General features: G+C 49.9%; 1 protein-coding gene across 4 annotated transcripts in view; it reads right to left on the bottom strand.

Moving 5' to 3' along the window:
• The window catches only part of GPSM1 (G protein signaling modulator 1), a 69,363-nt gene that overhangs the window by 28,189 nt on the left and 15,448 nt on the right, over positions 1–25,726 (bottom strand). For all 4 annotated transcript variants that reach the window (XM_062011751.1, XM_062011754.1, XM_062011752.1 and 1 more), the window contains exons 2-9: positions 20,192–20,413; positions 19,562–19,697; positions 19,138–19,280; positions 17,536–17,659; positions 16,261–16,376; positions 15,720–15,875; positions 13,937–14,045; positions 10,815–10,941 (exon numbers count right to left, since the gene is read on the bottom strand). In XM_062011751.1, the coding sequence (XP_061867735.1) occupies positions 10,815–10,941; positions 13,937–14,045; positions 15,720–15,875; positions 16,261–16,376; positions 17,536–17,659; positions 19,138–19,280; positions 19,562–19,697; positions 20,192–20,413 (1,133 nt within the window). The remainder of the gene's footprint in view (positions 1–10,814; positions 10,942–13,936; positions 14,046–15,719; positions 15,876–16,260; positions 16,377–17,535; positions 17,660–19,137; positions 19,281–19,561; positions 19,698–20,191; positions 20,414–25,726) is intronic.

Here is a 25,726-nt window from a genome sequence, read left to right as displayed (position 1 = left end):
CCAGCTCCCATTGCCACGCTCTCACCAGCAAGCCCTGGGCATCAGCAGGGAGGAGGTGGCTGTGCAGCAGGACGGCTGCTGCTGGCCCCAGGTCTCCTCCCATCCTGCCAAATGAGCAAAGAGCTTTTGGCTCCTGCCACGTTGCTCAGGTAGGAGCTCAGGGACGGGATGGCAGCGGTGGGTTGTGCCCAGTGGCTCCCAGTTACACACCACCATGCCACAGTTGCTGGTGGCTTTCAGCTGCTCTCAGAGTAACTGATGGTCCTATGTGAGGAGCAGTGAGGTGGGCCTGGGACAAAAGTGGCACATTTGGGTCTCAAAGCAACGGCAGCATCTGGAAGTGAGAGTATCAGAGCAGCTTTTAAGAGCCACTTCCAGCAAAGCAAGAAAGCAGCATGTCTGATGAGATAAACACCCTTGGTTTCCAGCAGCCTAAGGAGCTGTTGATTACACACCTTTGTCCTCAGGTGCTTTTCTATGTTTGCAATAGCATGAAACTGCTGGCCAGAAACCACTAATCTCTGATCTGAGAAATCCTGCCTCCCCCTTTGTTCATTTACTAAGTGCAGCCAGCTGAGACCACCCCAGCAATTAGGGCACACTGAACAATTTGCCTTTTTCAGGTGTTTTGGGGCTGCTGCTCCTCTGTCACTGTGTGGGTTTCACATTCACTCAAGCTGAGAGTGGAAGAAGTCAGGAGTTACAAACCCAACCTCAGAGCCATCCAACTCAGCTGTTGTCTTCCAGAAGAAAACCCAACCAGCGCTGGGGCCAAATGCTGGTCTCACAGCAGCTGGTGGCTTTGCCAGCCCCACTCACCAGGAGCTGTCCCACGGTAGGACAAGCATCGAAACAAGCAGCTAGAGGAATTCAGACCTATCAGCCTGGGCTATCATGAGCTAGACCAACACAGGCAGCATGTATGGGAGCTTCTCCCCTTTCCTCCACAGCAGCCAGCCTGGGTAGCCTGTGTGGACTCATCTTCCAGGACAGCAGAGAGATTTCCATACTCACAAGCACTCCACGACAGAAGGAATCCCATCAACTCCCTGTCTCCAACCAGCACATTCCCTCAGATGGCTCCAGAAGCAACTTCCAGCCTCCTCCAAGCTCTTTTCCCCACAAATACCTGCAGTACCCCCCAACACTCAGCAAAAGCTCAGCTCTGCCTCTTCTCCCCAGCACTGCTCAACAGTGGCAGCAGCAGCCACGGGTGAGAAGCAGGAGCAGCTGAAGACCTGTGGCTGTTCCTCTGGAAGGTTTTTCCCTCTCTCTCTCCTATTTATTGGCATGTTTACCAAGGCTGCTGCAGAGCAACGGAAAACCTCAGGGGCATTTCTAAATGCTCTCTCTGTCTTTTAAGGTTTACTGAGGTCTCTAATGGAGCAAGTTGAAACCTTCTTGTGAACATCAGCTGAGCAACGCTCCTGACTGGCTGCATTCATGCCTTGTTTTGCTGGAGCTGCTTGGATGTTGCTCTTTTCACTGCTCAGGCTTGTTGTTTCTTATTTCAATATTTATTTTCAAACTCTCCCCTCCCCCCATGATCTCAGCAGCACCAGCAACCAAGGGGATGGGGTTTTTTTCCACTTTTTGCAACTTGCTTTTGCCACCTTGTTGCTGGATTTAACGGTTTTCACATTCTTGGCTGCTGAAGTTTGGTGAAGCAGCCACTTGCCTCCCTGCAAGGGAGAGATGGACTCCAGGGAAGGGGAACTTCCCTGCAATGGTGAGCTGTGTGCCTGTGTTCCTTGCCTCTCTCACATCCCCCTCATCTCCCAAATGCTCCCTATTCTTCTATCTTTGGGACACTAACCCAGTGTATCCCTGCCAGATACAAACGCAGACCCATCTTTTCCCACTGTCTCACATCCCCACCCTGCACACACTCCTCTGCACAAGCTTGTGCTACCTGTGATGACACAGATACAGGAACCTTTACCTACAGTCTCTTCTTCACAGCCAGAACTTTGGCAGTGCATGCTCCCAGTCTTCCCTGGGCTTTTAAGCTCATCAGTGTAGAGCTACTCTGGGTCCTGCCTGTCTGATGCTCATCTACAGAGCTGACATGGTGCCTGCCACAAGCACACAATCATGCCTCCTATTCTTCCCATCCCCTTAATATCTGCCACCAGCTCCACACTGCCTGGAAAGGCAGGGTCAGCATGGTCTCCAGAGGGAAGGACTCCATTGCTGGGCCATGGGTAGATCCTCCAACAGAAGCATCCTTGTTTTTCAGGGTGCAATTAAAAATATGCTCACATAGCAAAAATCCTCCAGCAGCACTTTGCTACAAAGTGAGATGTAACCACAGAGAACACAAGGAAGTGTTTTATCGTGGGATGGTGATGGGATCATCCCATGTCAATTTGTAGCAGGGCAAAGCTGGGTAAGACAGTGTGGGAAGAGTTTTCTTCCTCTATGGACGGTCTCTGGATCCAAGCTGCGCTCCTGAGATTTCAGAGTTGACAAGATCGAGCAGAGCATGTGTAGCAGCGACTCAGGGAGCCCTGCCAGGAGCTCTCATCAAGTTGACATGTGCTGTGATAACTCCTAGGCTCTCCCCCCTCTCCAGCAGCTTGGAGAGCTGCCTACTCCATCCCTGGTGGAGACGAAGCAACCCCCTCCCCCCGACACACATCGAGAGACAGTTCTATTTGCAGGCTGGGCACAGGCTGTGTCCCTCTGGGGTGGCTGCACCAGAGGATGCAGAATTAAACCTGACAGTGGACTCCACAGAAGACCAACAAGAAAAGGTTGTGCAGCCACCATCATCCCCCCCTGTGCCTGCAGCGCTCCTGGCTGAGCAGCAGAGCTCAGTGGCAGTGCTCACCCCATGGAGCATGAGCTTTGCACCCCAGACAACATGACAAGTCTTGGCATGAGCACTTGTGGTATTTTCATGAAAAGGTCATTTCTCTCTGTACTTGCATTAACTGAGACATTGGTTGGTCTTTTGGGTGGGTTCTTCCAGCCCAAGACAGTGTCTCCCCACATGGGTACAGATCCCAGCATTTCTGAACCCTGATTTTGGGAGACAACCCTGAATAGTGTTCAATATAATGAGACCAGGCAGGCAGTTGTTTGGGGTGGAAAACTGGTCTGTAAACCCCATCAAGCTCAGAAGTGAGAGTGGAGATACGGTCCAGCAGTCTGAATGCTCACAGAGCACCTCAAATCATACACTACTGGCATCTAATCAGGAAAGCTCTGTCAAGCTACTGCTCCATTATTACAGTAAGCTCTTCAAAGAGGAAAGGAGGTGGGGGAAGCAAACACAGCAGCAAGAAAAGAAGGAAAGAAAAAGAGCAGGCTCCAGTAGGACAAGCATCTCATTTAAGGCTTTAATTAGTCTTCAAACACATAATGGATTCTGGCACTATAAATCCACTTGACCTCTATTATTGCCAGCACTTGCATGATAAATGCTGGCATTTGTTTTCCCAGTTGTTACTGGGATAGAACAATACTCTTCTCTAAATAGAGAAAGCAAATGCAAATAATAGCAGTTATTTATGATGACTGTGCCATAAAATGCTGGCACCAAGCTGTCTGTGTGTCAACCCATAAGATGGACCATCTGCTTACCAGCACCCCCACTCCTGAAACAGGAAAGGACCAAGGGAATCCCAACAGCTCCAGCCCCTTCTGAGCCTGAGGATACAGCTAGATGGGCAAAACAGCTGCCAGGGAGAAAAATGGCATTTGAGGGCCCTTCTGGCTGCAGTCTAGACATCAGGCAAAAGCAGGTATGGCTTACAACAGAAAAGACAGTAGGCATGGAAAGAATAAAGTCAGCCCATAGCTAAGGGGTGGGGAGGTTGTTTTCAGTGTGGTGTCACATCAGACTTCCTCAGGAATGCTCTAGTCCCATGCAAGGTCCTTCCATCCTCAGCTCTCCATTGCCAGAATTAGGAGGCAAAAGAACAGGACTCAAACCTCTTCTGCTGGGAACACCAGGCTCCAGCATGCTTGCTCTGATGTGCTGTATTCATTGGCAGACAGACAGCACACAGCTGAGCAAATATCAACCTTCCAGACAGATCCTGAGCACTGCAAAAACCTTCTCCAGAATCACAATTTTGCAGGTTTTTTTATCTCAGTGGCAAAACTGTTCCTTTAAAAAAGAAAGTATACACAATGTGTGGTAATAAAGAGAAGTTCTTTTGAATCAAGAGGCTCATCTGCCTGACTTGGCAGAAGATGCTTTGTGTATGTGTCACCCGAGTTTTGCATCCTCCAGAATCCAGTCTGACAGCTGAACAACTGGCTGAAAATAACAGCAATATTGCACATCTACATGGCACCCAGGAGCCTCTTGACATTTGGCTGACTGCACTCAGGGTGAGCAGCTAGCACAGAGGATTCTCAGCTGAGGAAAGGGAATAAGGAGACACTCTGGATCATACACCACAAGAGCCTTCACGTTCACCTGGAGGAGGTGAGATTTGGAGCAATAGCCTCCTTGGAGGTGAGATAGCACCTTGAGCAGGGGAAAAACCAATACAGCTCAGGAAAGCTGCAATCTCTGAGCAACAAGGGGAGTCTTGCATCTTGTAGCCTTACAAACTACAACTAATTGCCATCATGTTGGGCACAGCTTTGGTTGCACATTTCCCTCATGTGCTATGGGCACTAGCTCTTCTCTAACTGAATAAGGCTTATTTGCCTGTGTTGCTAGTTCAGGCCAAAGAATGAAGTATTTTGGTGTGTATTTGGTGTGTATTTGCAGGATCTGGAGAATGCAGAGTAGCCCATCATGAAACAGCCAACAGAGTCAAACATAGGCCATGGAGCTTGTGGGAAGCTTGGCACTGTATTAGAGGAGGCTTCCTATAACCATGAACACCCTCAGGCAACAGTCTGCTTAATAGATCAACAGCTTTGGGTCAGGAGGATTTTCTGGGAGATGCATTGAACTGGGTGGAGCAGGCAAGTAACATGGGGCAAATGTAAGAGCAGCACAAAAGGCTTGGCAGCAACACCTGGCTTGCTTCTGAGTGGGATTTTCTCAGCAGAGCAGAGCCTCATGACCTCCCATCTTTTGTTATCTTTTGTGTTGAAGCAGCAGAGATCAAAAAGACACTCAGTTTGAGCTAAAAAGTGCCACACAGTGATTAACACAGGCAACATGTCCAGCAGCCAGACAAGCCCAACTGCAGCAGCTGTGTCCTACACAGTGACTCAGGGAGGGCAAAGGAAAGACCACCACACATGCCAGAGCTTTGCAGTGACCAAACAGTCCCAGTAAAACCCTCTAAAAAGAGAGGCAACACATTTGATCCCCCTCCTCCTGGATGCTGGTGGCTGATTTGCAGCAGCCAGGCACTTCCCAGCTATTCACAGCTGGTCACCCTGGACTTTGAATTCATGAGCTGTGTCTACAAGCTGCCAGGTCTCTTTGCTAAGCAAAGGTCTGTTGTCTGAGTGCCTGTCCCTGCCAGGATAGGGGCCAGCCTTGCTGCTGAGTGAAGCACAGCTCCTGAGGGCAGTTAAGAGATGGTGGTGACACGCTGAGGGTCTGGCCTTGCCCTGCTCAGTGAAGGGCCAAAGCAGACCATGGCCATCCATCAAAGACAGACTAAAAAGTAACTCTCTAGTTGGGTGAGGAAGAGAACTCTCTTCTTCTTGGTCTCTTTTTTTCCTGCAACAACAAACAATGAGAAGAGGCATCTTGTTCCTAACATGGCACAGTCAGACAGGAGATGATGTAACCACAGGCATTTCCTACACGTTGGCTACCTAAGGAAACAGTGGAAAGTTCATTTGGGAACCAGACAGCACACACCAGAGCTGAGATGGCTGCAGGAACAGCAGCCAAAGGGAACTTCAGGCTTCCCAGCTCAGAGCAGGAGTTTGTGTAAGGAAGTGACAACTTCCAAAACGTTCACTCTCCCCACAACAGAGATCCCTTGATTTCAGGGATGGTTTTGCCAAAAGCCACGTTGTACCTTCTCTGCCACAGGCTTCAAGAGCTGGCATCTTCCTTATCCTCCTTGCCAGCACTTGCAGTCTCCCTGGCATCAACATCAAGCAAGCACCTGAGTTCCATTAGCCTGATATCCTCTTCCCCAGCCCTGGAGCATTGTCTCTCCTGGGAGCTGAGGAGTCTTGCTGGACTTTACACTGACACTGGGAAGGAGACTCACATACAGAGCAAGATGAGAGAAGAACATTAAATGCTTCTTAATGCTTAGAGAAGAATATTTTAACACTTCATAAAGCCAATACTGGGGCAGTCTGCACTCTGTGCTAAATTACTCAGTTTAAATCCAAGTGACTCAGAGCTTCATCCCTCCCATCAGTGCTGCTGGAAAGATTTAACAGCTGCAACAGCAGAGGTTACTGAGGCTCAGAAAAAAACCTCATTATAAAGATAACAGAGAGGCCTACATTAAAAATCCTCAGTCCTTACCCAAGCAGCCCCTCCATGCAAGCAGCCCCTCCATGCAAGCAGCCCCTCCATGCAAGCAGCCCCTCCATGCAAGCAGCCCCTCCATGCAAGCAGCCCCTCCATGCAAGCAGTCCTCCTGTCCTTCCTGCCCTGCTCCCTTAAGCACCACAGCAAGGACCACCACAGACTCAGGGCTTTCTGGACACCTGCCTGCAGTCCTTACTGGGAGGCACATGGGAACTTCTGGAGAGAGAGGCCAGTGAGGGCTCCCAAGATGATCAGGGGCCTGGAACATCTTTCTCATGAGCAGTCTGCCTGGACATGTTCCTGTGCCCCTGATGGAGGGGAACCTGCTTTAGCAGGGGGTTGGGCTGGAGGAGCTCTGCAGAGCCCTTCCCAGCATGCTGGGATTCTGGGAACATTTTCTGCTAGCACACCTCAGAAGCTAAGGTTCCACTGAGTATCTGTTAAAAGCAGCCAGACCACCCTGCATTCTGCCTTCCACTTGGCCAAAAGCTATTCTGCTTCAGTTAACAACCTCATCCATCAACAGCCCTGCCCAAGCAGGTACAATTAACCAGCACGGCCTCAGGCTTTCACTTTAGAATGAAGAAAGGCTGAGCTGCAGCCTGTCAGCTCTTGGGGAAAATCAAATGTAGCTGAAGATACTTAATATTAAGCAATTCCAATTACTCTGTGTACTCAGGCTGACTGAGGAAGGGAATGCTACCCAGACACTGAAATCACAGTGAGCAGGGCTGTCCTCCTGGCAGAAGGACAATGGCCTCAGAGGGCTACATCTGTGCTGTCACCCAGCACAGTCCTCAGGAAGCTTAAGCAAACCACAGAGAAGGAGCATCCCTGTCCCTGGGCAGCATCCCCGTCCCTGGGCAGCATCCCCGTCCCTGGGCAGCATCCCTGTCCCTGGGCAGCATCCCCGTCCCTGGGCAGCATCCCTGTCCCTGGGCAGCATCCCCGTCCCTGGGCAGCATCCCCGTCCCTGGGCAGCATCCCCGTCCGTGGGCAGCATCCCCGTCCGTGGGCAGCATCCCTGCCTGAGGCACAGGCTGGCAGGAGCTAGCAGCACTGCTGCCTCCCAGCTTTGTGTCAACACAGGGCTGGTCAATCAGGCCTACTTCAGCAGCCCTAACCACTTCTTAGATACTTCAAACATACTTAAAGCAAGCAAACAAACAAAACCAAACAGGCTGGGAAACATAAAAGCACATTTCTTCTGTCCCTGTCTAATTGATCCAAGGGTTCAAAGACTCCTGTGAAGAATGCAAGCTCAAAACTGCACTGAGGATACAAAGAGCCACATTTAAAGCCACACAGAGCTGCTCACTGCTCAGGAAGGAGCAGGATTTCATGCCTGCCCAAGCTCCACTGCCTGCTACAACACTTGGCTCTTGGCAGCTCAGGACATCTCCCAGCACCAGGTAGCACTGCTGGTGGCACAGCTGCCTCCTCCCCTCCAAAACAACTCCCCTGGAGCCACTTCTCTCCAAAGGCAAAAGCCTACCAGTGCTCAATTCTTCACTTCAGTGTGTGATACAAGCAAAAGACTGTTTTTCACGGCCGTGTTTTTAGTTGTTTGGACAAACAGACACAACTCTGTTTATTTGCTTCATGTTTTAGCTGCTCTTTAACTTCTTTCAGTTTGTTGCTTTAAGATCTCTGTGTTTGCATTTCTGGACAAGGTCGTTGCTTTCACAAGGCTTCTGCAGCACTTCCCTGGCCTCCAGCTTTGTCTGCTGACTTCAGTTGCTCTCAGAATATTAATTAAAACCACAAAGAGCTCAGCCAGAGGAGCCAAAACACAGGAAAACATCAGATACTCCTTACACCCCCTGGTCCTAGGTGGAGGGCAATGGCCAAGACTTAGAAGCAAAAGTAACCTGTGAAGGACATCAACAGTCTGATTGTCTGGCTCAAGCTTTCTCAGCCAATGGAACAGATTTGCCCAGCACTTGTTTGCTATGAAACTTTACCTGCTTGGTAAAATTAATGTGCTTTCTACCATGCCTGCCTTACCCAAGGATTTTAGCACCTTATTAATATGCAGCCATTTTCTAGCCTTAAGCAGGGAAAATAAGCTGAAAGGAAAAAAGCCATTTGAAAGCTTTCCTCACCAGGAGAGTTGTTGACATCAAAAGGCAGGGCTGGTTCAGAAGTCAACTTGAATCTCACCACTCTCACCTGCTTCCTATTACAGACACAGATGTTCCTCTTGCTGGAAAATTGCTGCTACTAATAATATAAATAATTATCCTCTTCTAATCATGTAATAGGTGCACAGGAGGGTACCAAAATGCCTGGCAGCCATTAAATACATCTCCCTTCTTCTCAAGTGCTCAGAGACATGTTGGTGGCCTCTCTTATCCCTCACTGAAGTTCAGAATAAGAGTGCTGAAGGCAGAATAAAAGCTAAGGAGGAATCAAGGGAGCCATGCTCCTCTCCACAGGCTGTCCCTGCAGATCTGTTCTCTCTCCAGATCTCTACCTGAAAGTGACAGCACCTTTCCCACCTGTGATGCACATGTCAAAGCCTGTACGTGGCTTAAGCACTGCAGCTCTCTCCCTTCCTCCTGCAGGATGCTGCTGCACAGTCTCAGCCCATGAAACACAGGGGCAGATGATTTTTATCTCCTCAGCAGGTTCCCAGTCAGGGCCAGTGTCCCATCAACCAGGGAAACCCTACTGTGCCAGGGAACCTGCCCCAGACACCGCAGAGCACCAGACACCTCTTCTCCAGCACTACAAGTCTCCATCATTTGCTGGTTTTCTTCCAGAGAACATTTTGTCCTCCTGTTGACAAGAGCTTCAGCCTTGGGAATGTGAGCAAAGGCACCACAGATTAACGAGGTCACTGCAACCTCTAGCAAATGCTGTCTCTGACTACAGCTGCTCACAGCCCCTCTTCCCACCCTCCAGCCATCACACACAGACAGAAAAAGCTCTGCCAGACCAGAGAAACATCACTACTAGCTCCAGATGTGAACACAGCTCAGGGCACAGCTGGATCACTAGAGGACTGCTCACAGTCTCATGAGCTCTGCCCTGCCCTGCCTCACCTTCAGGGTTAAACCCAACTTCCCATCCAAACTCCCAACTCTTCAGTGCTGTGGGTTTGCCAAGTCTCGTGCTGTGAGATGGGGCTGCAGCAGGGGGGTGTGAGGCTGCATCACCACCCATGTCAGGGACACTGCCACACACCAGGCTCAGTGCTCCCCAAGAAGGGCTCTGCTCAGACCAAGACCCTCCCTGACGCCCAAGGTACACCATCCTGCCTTTCAGTGGGACACACACCAGTCCATAGCAGGCTGCATTCAAGCCCAGATTCAATGGAGAGTGTGTTACAGGAGCTGAGATCTCCCTGGTTTATTTTTTCAACTACTTCCAGCTTAGAAAAGGCAGCACAGTCCTGGTTATGCAACATGGTCAGAGGAACAGCTCAGCTCCAGCACAGCTCCTGCCAGGGCAGGGCAGGGCACACTGGCTCCCTCACCCACAGCTCAGCTTCTCAGGAAAAGCTCAAGCACTGACATAGCAGGCTGTGCCTTCTACATCAATACAGAGAACATGCACTGCCAGCCCTTCTCCCTCCCAGAACACCGTGCCTCAACCCCAGCAGCATCCTCTCTACATCAGTTGTACCAACAGGAGTGAGAACACACTGCCTGAGAAACGTGGCTGCACTAACAAGGTCACATTTCAGCAGTTGGCACCTCCTGGGACAGCTGTGTGAATTAATAAGTCTGTCCACAGCCACAGAGCAACCAGCTGGCAGCATCCCATGCCAGCACCCCATGGCAGCACCCCCAGTGCCTGCAGGGAGCAGTTCCAGGACAGGCAGACAGGCTTCAGCTGGGGACACACTGACATGCCTGGACTCAGCTGTGCTCTCCTGCTCCCCATGGAGCAGAGCCAGAGCCCAGTGCAGTGACTAAAGCCATTCTGTGTGCTGTCACCGCATCTTTGTTTCCAAGCTGGGCATCACTGCAGTTCCAGAGCTGAGGTGCAGCCTGCCTTCAGCCAGTGCTGTAAGCTCCTTCCTTGAGGTTCCTTGAGCAAAAGGCAGTCACCTTTTGAGAGCTTGCTTTATCAGTCAAATCAGTTGAAAGGGCCCTGCAGAGCTCTAAGAGACAACAGCTGATTTGCTGCTTGGCACATGGAATTTCATTCCCAATGCAGATTAATTCCATTAACTCATTCTGTGCCCTTTTGGGCGGGATCCTTCCCTGTCCCTGCAGCTTGTGGAACACAGAGCAAACAGACCAGTCTTCTCTCTGGTAAAGGCACCTGATAGCCTCACCTTGCTCTGGCACTCACTCTCATGTTGTCCACCTGCAAACACCCCTTCCTCCCCACTACGTCTTTCATGAGACTTTTCAATGCCAGCAAAAGCCCAGAAACTCACCTTGTGCTTCATAGCCAGAATAGTGATGAGCTGCAGCCACATCCTCATCTCCAGGGTCCAAGCCAAGCGCTGCCTTGAGCTGGACCATGTTGAGCTGTGCTGTCAGCTCACCGCTCCGGTCCCTGATCTGCAGGGGCAAAAGCAACAGGGCAGCTGGTTAAAAGGCAACACACCGTAAGCAAACAGTCCCTAGCAAAGTGTTTGCCAGTCCCATGTCAAAGCAAACACACAGCCAACCAAAGGAGAGCTTGGGGACACGCTGAGAGACCACACAGCCCGGCTTTCAACAGCAAATCAGCTCTCCAGGAGCGTTCCCTGGTGCTGGTTTGGGGGCTCCATGCATGCTGTGCTGCAAACTGGATGCACCTCAAAACACATTTCTGCACAGTTCAGTACAAGGAACTGAGGGGGCACAGCTCACCCACTGCTACAGAACTGGGACAGAGGTAAATGAGTATGCCTGCTCCGTCCTGTAGCCACATATAGCTTGGCAGAGAGCCCTGAAACTCTCAGCCCCCTTCCTCAAGTATTTCCATAGTTACTGAGCCCCAGCCAGCATCACTACTACCAGCCACGTGGGCAGTGTCACACTCAGGGCTTGGATGCTCCAAAAACCCTGCTCTCCTGGCTCAGATCCATACAGCTTTGAGTTGTTCCAAGTGATCTACCCACACAGGGCTCCAAAGATCTTTTAGAATCCAAATTTTCCCAGATTCCCATCTCTCACTGGCCTGAGAACAGGGAAGCTGACATTCCATGGTCAGGAAGAGATCTGCCCAGTGGCTCCTGTGGCATAAAATGAGGAGTTGCAGGACTTGCTGCTGGGCCCTTCTCAAACCAAACAAGAAGATTACCAAGCTGCCTATCACCAGTGAACAGAGAGGTCACTCAGAAACAGCCTCTAATCTTCAGAGGAGCAGCAGCCTCTGTCACAAAGGAAGACCTTGGCTGTTCCCTTGGAGAGGCCTGACTCCTCATTAAATGCCCTGCAACAGCTCTTTTGTGGTCCTTTGAGATAGACAGCAGCAGGAGCCAGCCTAGAACAAAATCATAAATCCCCACATTATTTATGACAAAGCCCCAAGCACTAGTAAAAGGAGGCAGATCAAACAGCTTATCATCAGGCACAAATCCCCCACCAATTATGAGTGATTTGCTGGTGACATCATCTCCAGAGAAACTCCTGTGTCCTGGTTAGGTCTCGCAGTCCCTGAGGCTCCATTCAACACTTCCCTGACTCCCAACTCGTTCCAGATCCTCTCCAGGGCTCTATTAACATCACAGGAACACAGTGGCAGGACAAGGATCCTCGGCAGGACCTGTCACCCACTACAGCAGAGCCATAGAGCCATGTTTTCTGCCCTCAGATGTCTCAGTTTCTCAGGAGCCTCCTGCCACATGTAGAGAAGGAAAGGCTACTCTGGAGCATCATTTGAGCTGGGACAGCTTCCAAGGATTTTAGGTACACATCCTTCACTCCAGCTGCTTCAGCAGTTTCTCAGTAACCTCTCATCACCCTGCAGCAGCTTCCAACACACTTACCCTGAGGAGACTTTGTTCAGACTCAGATGTCAGACATATGGTGGGGTAGGAGAGGGAAAAGGTGATGGCAAGTGAGCTAAACATGTTAGTGTGCAAAGGTCTAACTGCACTAGGTTCTTCTTCTTTGGCAAAGTTCTGCTGTTTGCCACAACAGCACAAGCAGCTTACTTGCTTCCCAAAGCTAAAATAAACCATCAGCTTTAGAACAGCATCACTAGCTGCTGGCAGCTAATGCAGACTCCCCTCACCAACGGGCAGTCTCTGCACTGCTCCATAATTAATGATGTGGGGGAGTTTATTTGCTGCTTGCCATGAGTAACCTACTCCTCACATACCTTGTAATCACAGCCATCATCCCAGGATGAGAACACACTGTGAATCCCCACCCTGGGAGGTTTCCTCTCTGCCCTGAGAAGCCACCAGCACCACTACTGCTCCCATCACCCCTCCTCTGCCCCCATCCTCCCATCACCCCTCCTCTGCCCCCATCCTCCCATCACCCCTCCTCTGCCCTGCACACTGCTGAGCTGCCACTTCAGGAATCAGCCCCACACTGCAACAGTCCTACCAGGCTACAGCTGGGAAAGTTAACCTGTCCTACTGTGTACAGGGCTGAAGACACTATTTCTTCTGTGTGTCTGACAAATATAATGAAATACATAATTAAGGCTGGAATGTCAGCCCTACCCCAAGATTTAGCCAACAAAACACATGTGGTGAGTTCAATTAGTGCTTCAATAGGACAATTTCTTAATTTGGGGAAGACCAAAGGGGCCACAGCTTGATTTCTTCATAACACATTGGAAAGAGCAAACAATGGCATTCCTGCTTCTGAGCCACATAAAAATGCTGCATGCTGTTGCACCAGGAAAGCTGCAGCCAGCTGGGCAAGCACATCTGTGAAAGCCAGAGTGGCTGCAGGCATCAAACCCTAAATGGTGAGGCAATGGTACAGGGTTTGCTGCAGGCTGTGCAGCCCAGCGTCAGCAATCGATGGCACAAGGACAGTGCCCAAGTTCACCACTTCACAGCTGAGACAGCCTCACTGAGAGGAAATGAACTGTCACACCAACTCCTCCCTGTGTGTAAAATACAGCAGGTTCAGAGCAGCCAGCTACCAGGTAGAAGCTGGCCCTGTGTGCTGCAGGTAGTTAACTTGCCAGCAAATTGGGTCAGCCCACAGCTAGAATCACAAGGTCCCTCAGCCAGGATCTCACAGCCTCATGCTCAGGACAGGAGGATCTCACAAACTGGACACCAGGAGGTATTTGAGCTTCTTCACACCAGCTGGGCACACAACATCTTGGCCAGCAGACCAGACAACTAGTCCCCAGGTCCTTTCTCACCCAGAACCATCAGTTAAGAGCAATGTTTGGCAGATGTATGGGGTGTAATAAGGGTAAGGCTGGGAGTTTCTCATGAATATAACATTTTCCAGCCACCACTGAAACATCACCTAGACAAAGGCTTTCCAGAGCAGTCATAGGAAGAGAAGAACTACAGTAATATAACTTATTGGTATCAATCAGTCTCTCCACAGGAAGGACTGATTCCCTCTGATCTGAACCAGCTTCTCTCACCTCTTGGGAGATTTCAAGATGTTTCCTTGCAAAGTGCAAAGCTTGCTCATGGCTCCCCAGGGAGACATAGGCATTTCCCAGACTCCAGCAGGCTCTTCCTTCTCCCACCCTGCAGAAGAGGAAACTGTCAACCATGGAAAGAGCAGCCCTTTCTGGGACTCCTTGAGAGCACTGACAGCCAGGCCTCCTAGCTCTGCTTTCACCTACAGAAAGGTTCTGCAAAGGAGAATGAAATGTACTGTACACCTTAAACTCTTCTTATGCTGAGGTCAGTTAGATCAGGGGATGAGCAACAGCCTCAGAAGTGGGTCTGCACCCACAGTGGCAGAAAGCTAAGCAGTGTCCAAGGGCTCAGAATAGTGTGGCTTCATTTGTGAGCACCAGGCTGAGAGCAGAAGCCAGAGCTCCTGTCCAGCTTCCACCTCACACAGCAAGGCTTCCACTCCAGAGATGCACAATGCATCTAGAGGACGTGGAGCACCCAGCCCAGAGCTGGACTAACACCAACATGGCAAGGAGGAAATACTGTGGGCACACAATGCTCTCCTGCTAAATCCCAGCACCCTGTCACCTGGGATGCATGCACAAACTGAAACTGCACACAGCAGCCAAGCAAACAGTGACCTGTTTCTGCAAGGCTGCCAGGGCACACTTCTTGTTTTCAGAAGCCAGGGAAAGAGAACGTGAAACCTTCCCTGGGCAGCCCCAGCTCCCAGCCCTTGGGTGCCACCAGCCCGAGCCAGACACCCAGGTGTCTCTGGAGCAGGTTTCAACACCTTTTGCAGAAGCAGGCAGAGACCTACTGCTCATCAGAGCCTGCTCAGCTCTGCAAACCAGCAGATGTGGGGGGTGATGGGATAAAAAAAGCACGAGGGGGCGCGGGGGGAGGTTCAGCGTGACTGCAACTCCCTTTGCAGAGGTTTGGGCGGGCTCATCAGCATATAAACATTCTTCTTGTCACCCTGTTCAATACCTTCTGCTAATAGGGTGTGTTCCCAGAAATGCAGGAGCCCACAGGCCTGCACCCCCACAGCATGATTCACCCCTGGGTGGGATTATACCTTCTCTGAGCAGATGCTGCCCGGAGAGTGGCATGGAGCTCCCATCCTAATGTCTCTGCTCCATCTAGTGGAAGACACTCAGGTTCCCTGAGCCACAACTCTGGGCAAGGTGCCTGCAAAGGCACCTAAGCTGCAAGAAGGCTCCAGCATCACTGAGGGTGTATCCAGGAGAAAGGAACCAATCTCTCTTATAACATCTCAATACCAAAGAGAGAAGGCTGAGCCTCCTGAAGGAGGAAGAATGAGGCCAAGAAGCAAAATACATTCTCTCCTCATGTTCCATGTGACATAATTTGTTTCTGCATGGAAGTTTCCAGCATCAACTCAGAGCAAAAGGACAAAGTTCAATGTATGTGTGCCCTAGCTACACAATTTCTTATGAAGACAGAATTTTTGGGAACTTGAGGGAGTTTTGGAGGAGCCCTTTTGGGATAAAACAGCAGTAGCCTCATGGCACCTTCTTGAAGTACCTCTTAACAGAAATCTCACTCAGCCCAAGCAGACATGGCTTTAAGGGCACAATCTCCAGCTCTGAATGACTTGATGAATGTGTCAATCACATTCCTTTCTTTTGATAGATGACTGGACTGAGGCCTCAGGTTGGAGAGATTTCTCAAGACTTTCAAGAACATGTCATTGCTTTTAGCCCCAGCAGCAGAGAACTACAAATCACAGGGAAGGGTCTGAACCCACAAATACCACCCTCTGAGGCAGTCCCTTACCTGTCTCCCAGCTCCTGTGCTATCACCAGGTGCTTCAGATGGTACTCAATTGCTTTTTCATAGTCTTGAAGCAGTGTGTATGTGTTTCCAAGACTGTAGCAAGCCTGGGCTTCTACTGCTTGGTCTTTGAGTTGTCTGGAGAGCTGAAGTGTTTTCCTGCATGGAACAGGTGAAAATGAAGAGACTTGGTCACTGCAGGGCACTTTGGCAAGGCGACTGGCAAGTCATCACTCTGGCATGTGCTGCATTGAAGCTGCTGCCTGAGACACTGCCTGCAATGTGCTGCAGCCTCCCAGGCGCTGCCTGCAACTCGCTGCAGCCTCCCAGGCGCTGCCTGCAACTCGCTGCAGCCTCCCAGGCGCTGCCTGCAACTCGCTGCAGCCTCCCAGCTGGTTGTGTTACTCGCCACTGCTGAGCCCCCACACATGCAATTGGCCTCCACGTCCTTTGTCACATCCCCCTGAGCTTATGAATTCACTGAGATAGGTGAAGGTTTCCAGGGGACACATGCCCCAAGTCTGCCTGAGCCTCAGGCACTTACCTGTAGTACTCAGCAGAGATGTCAAACCTCCCGAGGAAGATGTGTGCGTTGCCCAGGTTGCTGTAGGCTCTCCGCTCGGCTGCCTTGTCCCCAAACTCCTTAGCAATGGCCAGGCGCTGCAGCAGACACACAGCAGTGAGGACAGGGTGGCCACTGCCAGGCTCCTGCTACACAGCAACTCTTCTGGGAGGTTAAGTTGTTGGTTTGCAAAGCTCCCACCCAGCAAGGCAGCAGTGCACGTGCCTTTCAGGGCTGGGTGCAGCAGGAAATCTCTCCCTCTTTTGCAATTCAGCATCAGAAATGGCCTTTGGAAAAGGGGGAGCAATGTCACATCCTCCTCTACCTCCTAGTCCAGGTTGATCAGTACAAATCTCTTCAGCTAAAGTGCAAAAGGAGTTTGGACATACTACAGCAGCTGAATAATCAGGAGAAGGGAGAGCTGTAGGTCAGGCTGTGAAGGGATGTGGTTGATCAGCAGAATAATGTGTAGGAACAAGGCTGTCACTTTGCACAGTGACAATGAACATCAATTGTGTGCACTGCAGCAGCTCCCCACACCTCTGCCCCTGCCCACACCTCAGTCCTGCCTCTCCTCTCAAATCCTTCTGCTTCCCAACCTCTCATCCTCCACTTTGCAGCACCTGCCCCTGACCTCAAATAACTGCATAGTTTTCTTGCCCCTTTTCAAGCCCCTTCTCTGAAAGGATTGATGGCTGCTGTCCCCAAGCATTTAAAAAGCAGAAGATCCACGACAGGGCTGACTTTCCCAAGTGCTGAGCACCTTCCACTATGAGGAAATTGATACATACTCCAAAACAGAAGCCAAATAGCATTTTAATTGGGGCAGGCACTGTGACACCTCACCCATCTGTAAAGCTTTACAGCAAGTCATTATGTTCTACAAGCAACAGTTACTCCTTATCAACAGCTCTTTCAGCAGCTTAATTAAATCCATGGCTTGCATTTATTAAAATCTAGACCAATACAAATTAAGAGCATAAAAGCCTTGCTAGGCCCAGCTGTGATTTGCCTTTAGATATCTCCTTTGGTTTCCAAGCCAACAGCACCCTTCCCTGAAGCTGCTCATTAGCTGCTGATGAGGGCTGGAGTCAGCATTAGTGCCACAGGGCTAAACCCTCAGGTAGAGACAGAAGGGACAAAACAGCTGGGGGAAAGGATCTCCCTGTACTTCTTGGGCTGTGGTGAGAAGGGGAGAACTCCCCAGCAGCCAGTCTCAGCCCCTGACCCCAGGAAGAAGGTGCAGTGGTTTCCTACCTCCTTGTGAAAGGCTATGGCTTCACTGAAGTTGCCAAGCAAGTACTGAGTGTTGCCAAGGTTGCCATAAGCACGGCCCTGTGCAGCTCTGTCCCCCAGCTCCTTCACCAGGGACAGGTTCCTCCTGAAAGAAACCAGAGCAGTGCATCCCTTGGTGAGACACAGCCAACACTCTGCAGGAGACACGGTGAAGAAACTTGCACCCTAAGGAAAGGGCAGCTAATGCTGGAGAAGGCATTGTCCCTCCCCAGCTGCCTGTCCTGTGCATAGTCACACCCCTTGGCAGGTGAAAGTCTGGTGATCTGTGTTAGCTGCAGCTCTGCAAGCTCATACAGATCCAGCTGAGTAAGCTTCTGCTGCTCTCTCAACCCCAAGCAATCTGCAGCTGTGTACAGGAATCACACAAGTGCTCACACACCAACAGCCTGAGAGGATCCCACATTAAATAAGAAATGGTCACCCCAATGTACAGGGGAGAACCAGGAGCATGGCAGAAAGCAGGTTACCTGGAGCAGGACAGGGGCAAGATCCACAGCCCCATGCCAGGGCTCTGCTCATGGAGGTTCTCACCATTTCTTTACCTTGGTTTTTTCCCCTTTACACCTCCAGCACACACAGGGAAGCACAATGCTCACAGCTGGCAGAAATCTACCCACTGGCCATGCTGCATGCACCATTCTTTGCAAAAAGGGTGGTGAGCTATATGTTGGCACTATCACATCCTCAGATGGGAAGACAGAGATAGGATCTTGTCACTCCATTTAAAAGGACCATGTACAAAGATCTCTGTTACTGAGGCAAAACTGGAGTACAGGGAGAAAAACATCAGCCCAAAAGCCTGGTGACAACCTTCCCATGTGGGACATCAGTGAGCTTTGGAAGTAGTTAAGGAAAGAGAAGGATGTTGCAAGCAAAATAAGGTACAGATCCATGAGAAGAACAAGCAGGACCTCAAGTGAAAGGCTCTTCCCTTGGCTGAGTCTCTGCTGGCAGCCACAGCCATGGGGACACACAGGGACCATTCTCCTCAAGGCCAGCAGAGAGCAGCAGGGGCTACAGGAGCCAACACTTCAGCTTCCAAATACAGCTCTGAGGAGCAGCACACTATTGAACTTAATTACACAGTGACACTTCAAACCACAGTGAGTTTTACCAAAGCAATGCATTTTAGCTCTAATGTTACAAAACCTCGCAGTGCCTCTCTCACCTTCCTTGAGATCAATCTGCCACTGTAACTCAGCATCCCAGGGGAACATTCCCACTTCACTACAACAGGCACAATCTCATTCAGTGCCTGATTTTCAGCAACGTCTTCCAGAGCTCCCAGACTGTCAGTGGCCCAGGAAACAAATCAGCCTTCAGTGAAAACTGGCATCTTGTACAGACTGCAGCTATCACTAACCCAAGGGTTATCAGAGCTCAGCTAACCTGCAGACCCTGAGAGCTGCCAGTGCAACAGGGACACCACACAGACAATGATCTGAGCAGGACAGGCTCAAAGGTGTACCCTTTGTGCTTTTTAGCAATCAGTGATGCCTGACTCTCTGTTCCCTGGCTCCTGTTCCCTGCAGGAGAAAGGACTGGCCAAGCTTGAATACTTACTCATAATATTCTGAAGCTTTCTGTAGCGTCTCCTTGACTTCTTGAGGCAGGTAGCCTGGGTCTTGGGCCATGTTCCAAGATAAATGCTTTCCCTTTGCATGGTAAACATTTCCTATGTTATAGAGTGCTCTGGCTTCACCTACCTACAGGGAAGAAGAACAGGCAGCAGCAAGGTATTACACTTCACAGCCCATTATGGACCTTTCCACTGCTGGGCAGAAATGGGCAAAGCCAGAAGGCTCACCTTTACCTTTCCTATCTTCACTGTCACAGCAGCACCAGGCCTGTGACAGCAGGCAGAAGTGAGAGCTTTACACTCCACCTTCTTCCAAAGCCAACCCTCACCATTGCATATTTACCAACTTGCAGACAGATTATAATTAAAGCTAGGAAATATTCCTGTTGGATGCCATGAACCAATTACCTTGTCTCCCTGCTCCTGAGAAATGTCCAGGTGTCTCTGGCAACAAACAACAGCTTCATCAAACTGCCCAAGTATTTTCAGTGTATTCCCAAGGTTGCCACTCGCCTTGGCTTCTCCAATGCGGTCCCCAATGGTTCTACAAGAGGAAGGGACACAAGTGTTAAAGGCTCCTTTCTATTCACCATCTCTTGGAGGCAGAATTGAAGCTGCAGCAAGCACAGCATGGTATGTACACCCCATCCAGCAGCTCCCACTGTACACTCCTGCCTGGTTTCAGACCAGGCTCTCTCAACTTTGAAGACAGATCTTTGTTCCTGATCTGTTCTCTCAGGTGTACTTACAAGTACCTGGGGATAAGAGAACCAGACACTGCCTTGCTCTTGCTTCAAGCACCCTCTTCACATACATATCCCTTTTTCCACCTCCCTGCTCTGAAGGTGGCTGACCCATTCTTGTTGCCTCCTGAGTTCTCCACAGGTCAGTCACCCTGTGCCTCATGCCTAGCTTTGGATGCTTATTTGTGGGACAGATTCCCTCAGGCTGCTCGGTTCAGACCCCACACAACTTGCCTTTGCTCAAGCCCTGACAGGTTGAGTCTGAGTAGGATTGGAGCACTCCTGACATGCTCACCTGGCCAGGGTAAGGTCGTGTTTATGGTACTTCAGGGCCTTGGAGTACTCCTTTAGGTAGAAATAGGCATTGCCCAGCTGACTGTAGATGGCACTGAGAGTCTTCAGGTCCTCTGTCCCCACTTGCACTGCTGCTTCGAAGAAGGCTGCCCCAGCTTTGAAGTCCCCAGCCTTGCACAAACGCTCCCCTTCCAGGGCCAGTTCCAGACATGACGCCTCCATCCTGTCAAAAGCAAGACCCTTATTTCTAGAGGGATCAGACTGCCATGCAATGCTTAAAACTTCATCTCACACCTTGAGTTACTCATTGCACTAGAAAAAAACCCAAACTACAAAAACACCCTGGAGCCATCCTCCAGGCAGCAGCTGCCTCTCTGCATTCAGCTCCAAGTACCAAGGTACTAGCCCCAGGACAAACACCCCAGCAGCGTGGACACCAGCTTTCAGCAGACATGGGAGCACTCAGCCCCTCTGAGGAAGCAGTCTCCTTGGCACACAGGAGCCTCCAGATTCACAGACTGTGTCTGCAAGTGGTCAAAGGATTCCCAGGAGGAATCCAGACCAGAACCTCTGGGCTCCTGGCTCTCAAGACACACATTCCCATCACAAGAGTGACCCAGCATCCAGTGTTGTTCCAGGAGATGCACAGTGCGGGAGCCACGTCCCCAGGCTGTTCATGCCTGTGCTGCTCTCCCGGGGTGACAGGGAGGGTAGCCAAAACAGAACACATTTTTATTGGCTACCAGAGAAAACCCTGGACTGTGCAGAATTTCTTGGCTGAGCAGCATTCAGTGCTCAGTGTCTGCTTTTCATTAACCCTCCTGCTGTCACTTTTTCCACCAGTGCTCTGTACATTAGTCTCCAGCACAGCTTTCCCCCTTGTGTTTCTTGGCACCTTTGGCAGTGGCACGTGCCATGCTGTCAGTGCAAGCACTTTGAGAGCCAGAGAGGAGAAATACCAGTGATACTGCTTCAGGAGAAAGGAAATGTGCTCCTTGGAGTGCTCCACAAGTGCTCTTTAAGTTCCAGCTGTCCTGTTAGACTGTGTGTATCCAAAGCTCTCAGAAGGGACAGAGCACATGTTTGAGAGCTTACGTTTGGAAATGCCTTGCCTGCAAAGTCAGCTCCTGAGCGAGGCAGATGGACACAGCATGTCCCTGCTCCTCTACTCAGACACTTCTCTCTGCTCTTTTTGGCTTTTTCGTTTCTGCTCAAGCTATTTTTTAGAAGTCAAACTATCTAGGTCAAAGGTAGACATCTGCTCAGAAAACAAAGACAGCTCACTTGTCCAGAGTCAGCAAAGCAAGGCTCAGACTAAAGAAAACACGTCCTACAGTGGTTTCCATTCTGTTCTCAGGCAAAAGAGCATTTGCAGGAAGTTTGACTGTGGCACCCAGATCTAGAGAACACCTCACTCACCAGCTAAGCTCACACCTCCTGCAGCAGTTTCCTGCTCAGCCCTAGAAGCCACTTCCCTCAAATCCACCCTTTACAATGAGCCAAGACCCAGTCCCTGCAACTAGGGTGTCTGCAGACCAAGGCTGAGGTGTGCTGGCCAAGCCACAGCACTTTGTGCTCTCCCTGCGGGCACAACTTGCCACTGTACCCCCACACACCTCCAGTGCATGCTGACCTCAGGGCAGAGCTGCTCCTGCTCCCTTCTGCACAGCCCTGCACCCAGTGCTCTCCACTGCCTCCTGCAAAGGGGCACAGGGAGATGCACGTGCAAAATACCAATGCTCATACATTTTTCCTACCAACAAGCAGAATGGTGTTTCCTCAGCTGCCAGGAAACAAAGCCAGTTCCTCTATGAACAGTGCATAAACTGACTAAAATTCAACCCTATTTGCCTGGCAACCTCCCTGCTGAGTTGGCTCTGTGTGGTTCCAAACATCCAACACTTGGCAGCTCAACAGCATCCCCCAAAGCAGAGCAATCCACATGGGCTGTCACCCCAGGCTGAAGAGTTCTCCATCCAAACACACTTGTGACTTCTCCTGTCCCACCATCCATTCGTCCCCAAAACCACCAAGGAACTAGAGGGGGAATGGGACTGTGATGCAGCTCATTTCAGCTCCCACCTCAACTCCCATACAAATATTTGATTTCAAGCTCACTGCAGAGCCAACATTTGAGTGGCTCCTTTACACACATGCACACACTCGTGCTCTGTGGGTAATCAGGCACAGTACAGGGACATGACCCTGTGATGCACACAGCTTTTAATTAAAATCTGCTTGTCCTTGAACAGGCTGCTTTGCAGAGTATCTGAATTATCTAGTTAGCATCACTGCTCAGTTTGGGACCCAAGCAAACAAGGGAGAGGAGGCTTTTCCTCTGCATCACACTCTGTCAAGCCTTTGCTGCCATGTAAAGTGACAAGGGTTAAGGAGAGCAATTATTAATGGAAACACAACCCACTTCTAAATCCCACCTGCCCTTCCCATATCCTCAGGTCCCCACAGCCTGAGCTCATTTTGGAAAGCAGCTTTGCACACAGTTCACTCACTGTAGGCTTCAAACACTCCGAGGCAACGCTGAGGGACCAACTAAAGGTCAGAGCACTCAAGTACACGAGGACACTCCATGTACAACAGCTCTCAGTTCACTGGCAGAAGGAAGCAGCAGGGCTGATGTTCACTGGGAACAATTTTGCAGACAGATCACTTGTGAAAGTCATGGGCAGGATCTGTGGTTCTGAAGATGCTGATGGCACCTTCATATCTGTGTAATACACATTGCTCTCCAGTTTTCACTCCACCTGCACGGGCAACATCTCCATTAAGTTACTGCAATGCTGAACTGTGTTTATCTGGGACACTTCTTTTTCTTCTCTGCATGATGCTTTTGAAGGGAAAAGGAAAAGGAGCATTGCTTTGGTTTCCAGACACCTAGAGAAAGTACTGTCTTCTTTCCTCTAAGAAATACAATATCCTCAGTGTGCTGCTGCTTTCAGAAATCCCTTTGGAACAGCTACTTCAAAAAGGGCCATTTAGGTGTTTAAGAAACAAGAAGAGGAACATGTTTTTTCAGAGCAGTAAGAGGCCAAACACAAACCCAATGTTTGGCCACAAATGAGTGAGGCAATGTGCAGAGCATTCTGCCAGGGATGCAGCGAGTGGCACAATGCTGGCAGATCCCTCAGCCCCCATCAACGTGACAGCTGCCAATTTCAAACCCAGGTATGGAGGTGGCTTCTGACACTCACATGAGGAGGCAAAGGGTGACCTTCTGCTGTGTGGTGACTGCTGAGGAAATGCCTGATACCACACAGAGCAGGGACACCCTCCCTTCTCCTTAACAACTTCTTTAAAGCATAACTGATCCGAAGGCAGAAAGAGCCAAGATGACCAGAAGAGCAGACACTGCCTTGAACAAGATTTCCCAAGGTCATTCATCACTGTCAGATAGCAGCTAATGATGATCTGTATCACAGATTGCATTTTGGCTGCCTTGCAAGCTAGCTGAAAGAATTAGAGAACATTTTCCTTCACAGAAGATGCCCAGGCAGAAGGAAAGGATTCTGATGCATCAAACATTTTCAAGCAACACAGAGAAGGCAGCGAGGGTCCTGGGAGCACTGGGGATGCTGAGAACACTGCCATGTAAGAAACAAATCAAACAGCACCAGATGTTATCAGTGCCATTAACAACTATCACCAAGACTGCTGTCAAAACAGACCTGTATTTAGGACCTGGGTGATGACAGAGGTCCCCAGAGGGACAACACTACCCACAACATGCTGGGAAGCTACAGCCAGACCTCCCAACTGTTCTACCTCAAATCTTTGTTCCTCTATTCTAAGAAAACAGCACTGCATGGACATCATCACACTTATCCTCCCTCTGCTAGGCTGGAAAACCACACTACAGACTGCTTTTAGGCAAGGGCTGTTCAGCAGGATCACAGCCTATGATGCTCTGAGGAGCTATGGAAGGGAACATCCTCCTGCCTGCAAAGTGAAGCTGCCTTTGGGGAAAAAACCCCTCACACACACACACAAAATAGGTATTTGATTCATATTAGTGGGGGCAATTGCAAAATTCATTCTCAGTCAGAGCTACTGTAGTTCTAAAGTCCCCAAGGCTAAAAGACAGAAGGTAAGGCAGGGAAAAAACACACCAAACCCATCAACAGTTGTAAAAAGCCCTTAGTATGTCTATTGATATGAATTAATGAAGCAACTGGTATGAATTAATGGAGCAACAGATTTTAGCATCCTAATTGCAATCTGATTGAATTTTATATAAAAATAAAAAGTAATTTCAGAGCACTGATGGCAGAGGCAATTAAACATCTTTTCCCAATCAGAAAGGGATGAAGTTTATCAGGTGCTCAGCATAAATGTATATTCACTGGCTTAACTAACTAAATATGCATTTAAACAATTAACTGGCAGCACATCCTTAAAGAAAGTAATCAAGCTGGGAATTATTCTCCTTTAGTAATTTCCCTTCCCAGTCTTTGCACAGCTCCTGTGCATGAAAAGCAGCCCTTGACTCTGAACCACCACATAACACAGCCAGGCAGGAGCTGCTTCAGCTCCCCAGGGATGGTTCCCCTTCAAAGCACAGGGACACATGGAGGGAGCTCACATCCCACACAACCCAGCTCTAAAGTCCATGCTGCACTTGACAAAGGCTCTATTTTCATGGGCTTCCCTACATGAGGAAAGCTATCCCAGATCCTCCTGATGCACAGATCCAATTGATTCATGGTGAATTTATATTCACTTAGCCTTGGGTCAGCACTGGAAGCTGGACTGGACTGCTCTGCTCTGCCTGGAGGCAGTTTCTCTCAGGCTGCTCTGCCCCAGGCAGGCTCCTTGCTCCTCATCAAGCAACACTTTCCTCACAACAGGCTGGAGGCTCACATCATCCTATCACAAGCACACATACAGCTGCTCCCAAGTGGTGAGTTCCCATCTCCAAGAAGAAAATGTTATTACCAGCTCCTAAGTACACGTGCTTGCAACTTTATACCATTAATATCATCACATTGCCATGACACCAGACCTCTTGGTCATTCAGCTCCTCATATTCAATACTCACCCTCCTTGTTTCCCCACAAGCACTGTAGCAAACACAGGCTGGCAGGGAGCAGTGACAAACAAATCAAGATATACTTACTTTAGCTAGTTTGAAATCAGCACACAGAAGCTGGTTTCCCTCCACTCAATAGAGCAGCCTCTGGGTCACTTTGACCTACATGTCACCTTCTCAGTGAGGGGAAGAAAAGAAACCCCCTTGACTTGTTTGGAAAAGCCAAAGATTACACAATGAATGGTGCACCCAGTCCTTCCCAGCTTCTCAATTGGTTCCAAACATCTGGGCCAGTTTCCTTCACATCTCCTGCATCGTGTGAGGTGCTGCAGAGGCAGCTCTGAGCCACCAGCACATCTGGAGGGGAGGAAGTTTCCACTCCACACACTTTATTGGTGGAGGGATTGTAGTGAGTCTTTCCAGTGAGCCCTGAACTCAAAATAATAAAGTAATACATATATAGACACACACACTTACTGCTGCTTGAGAAGT

This window comes from Colius striatus, chromosome 19 (genome assembly GCF_028858725.1).
Source record: "Colius striatus isolate bColStr4 chromosome 19, bColStr4.1.hap1, whole genome shotgun sequence".
Taxonomy (NCBI): domain Eukaryota; kingdom Metazoa; phylum Chordata; class Aves; order Coliiformes; family Coliidae; genus Colius; species Colius striatus.
This window is presented reverse-complemented; position numbering and strand designations above follow the sequence as displayed.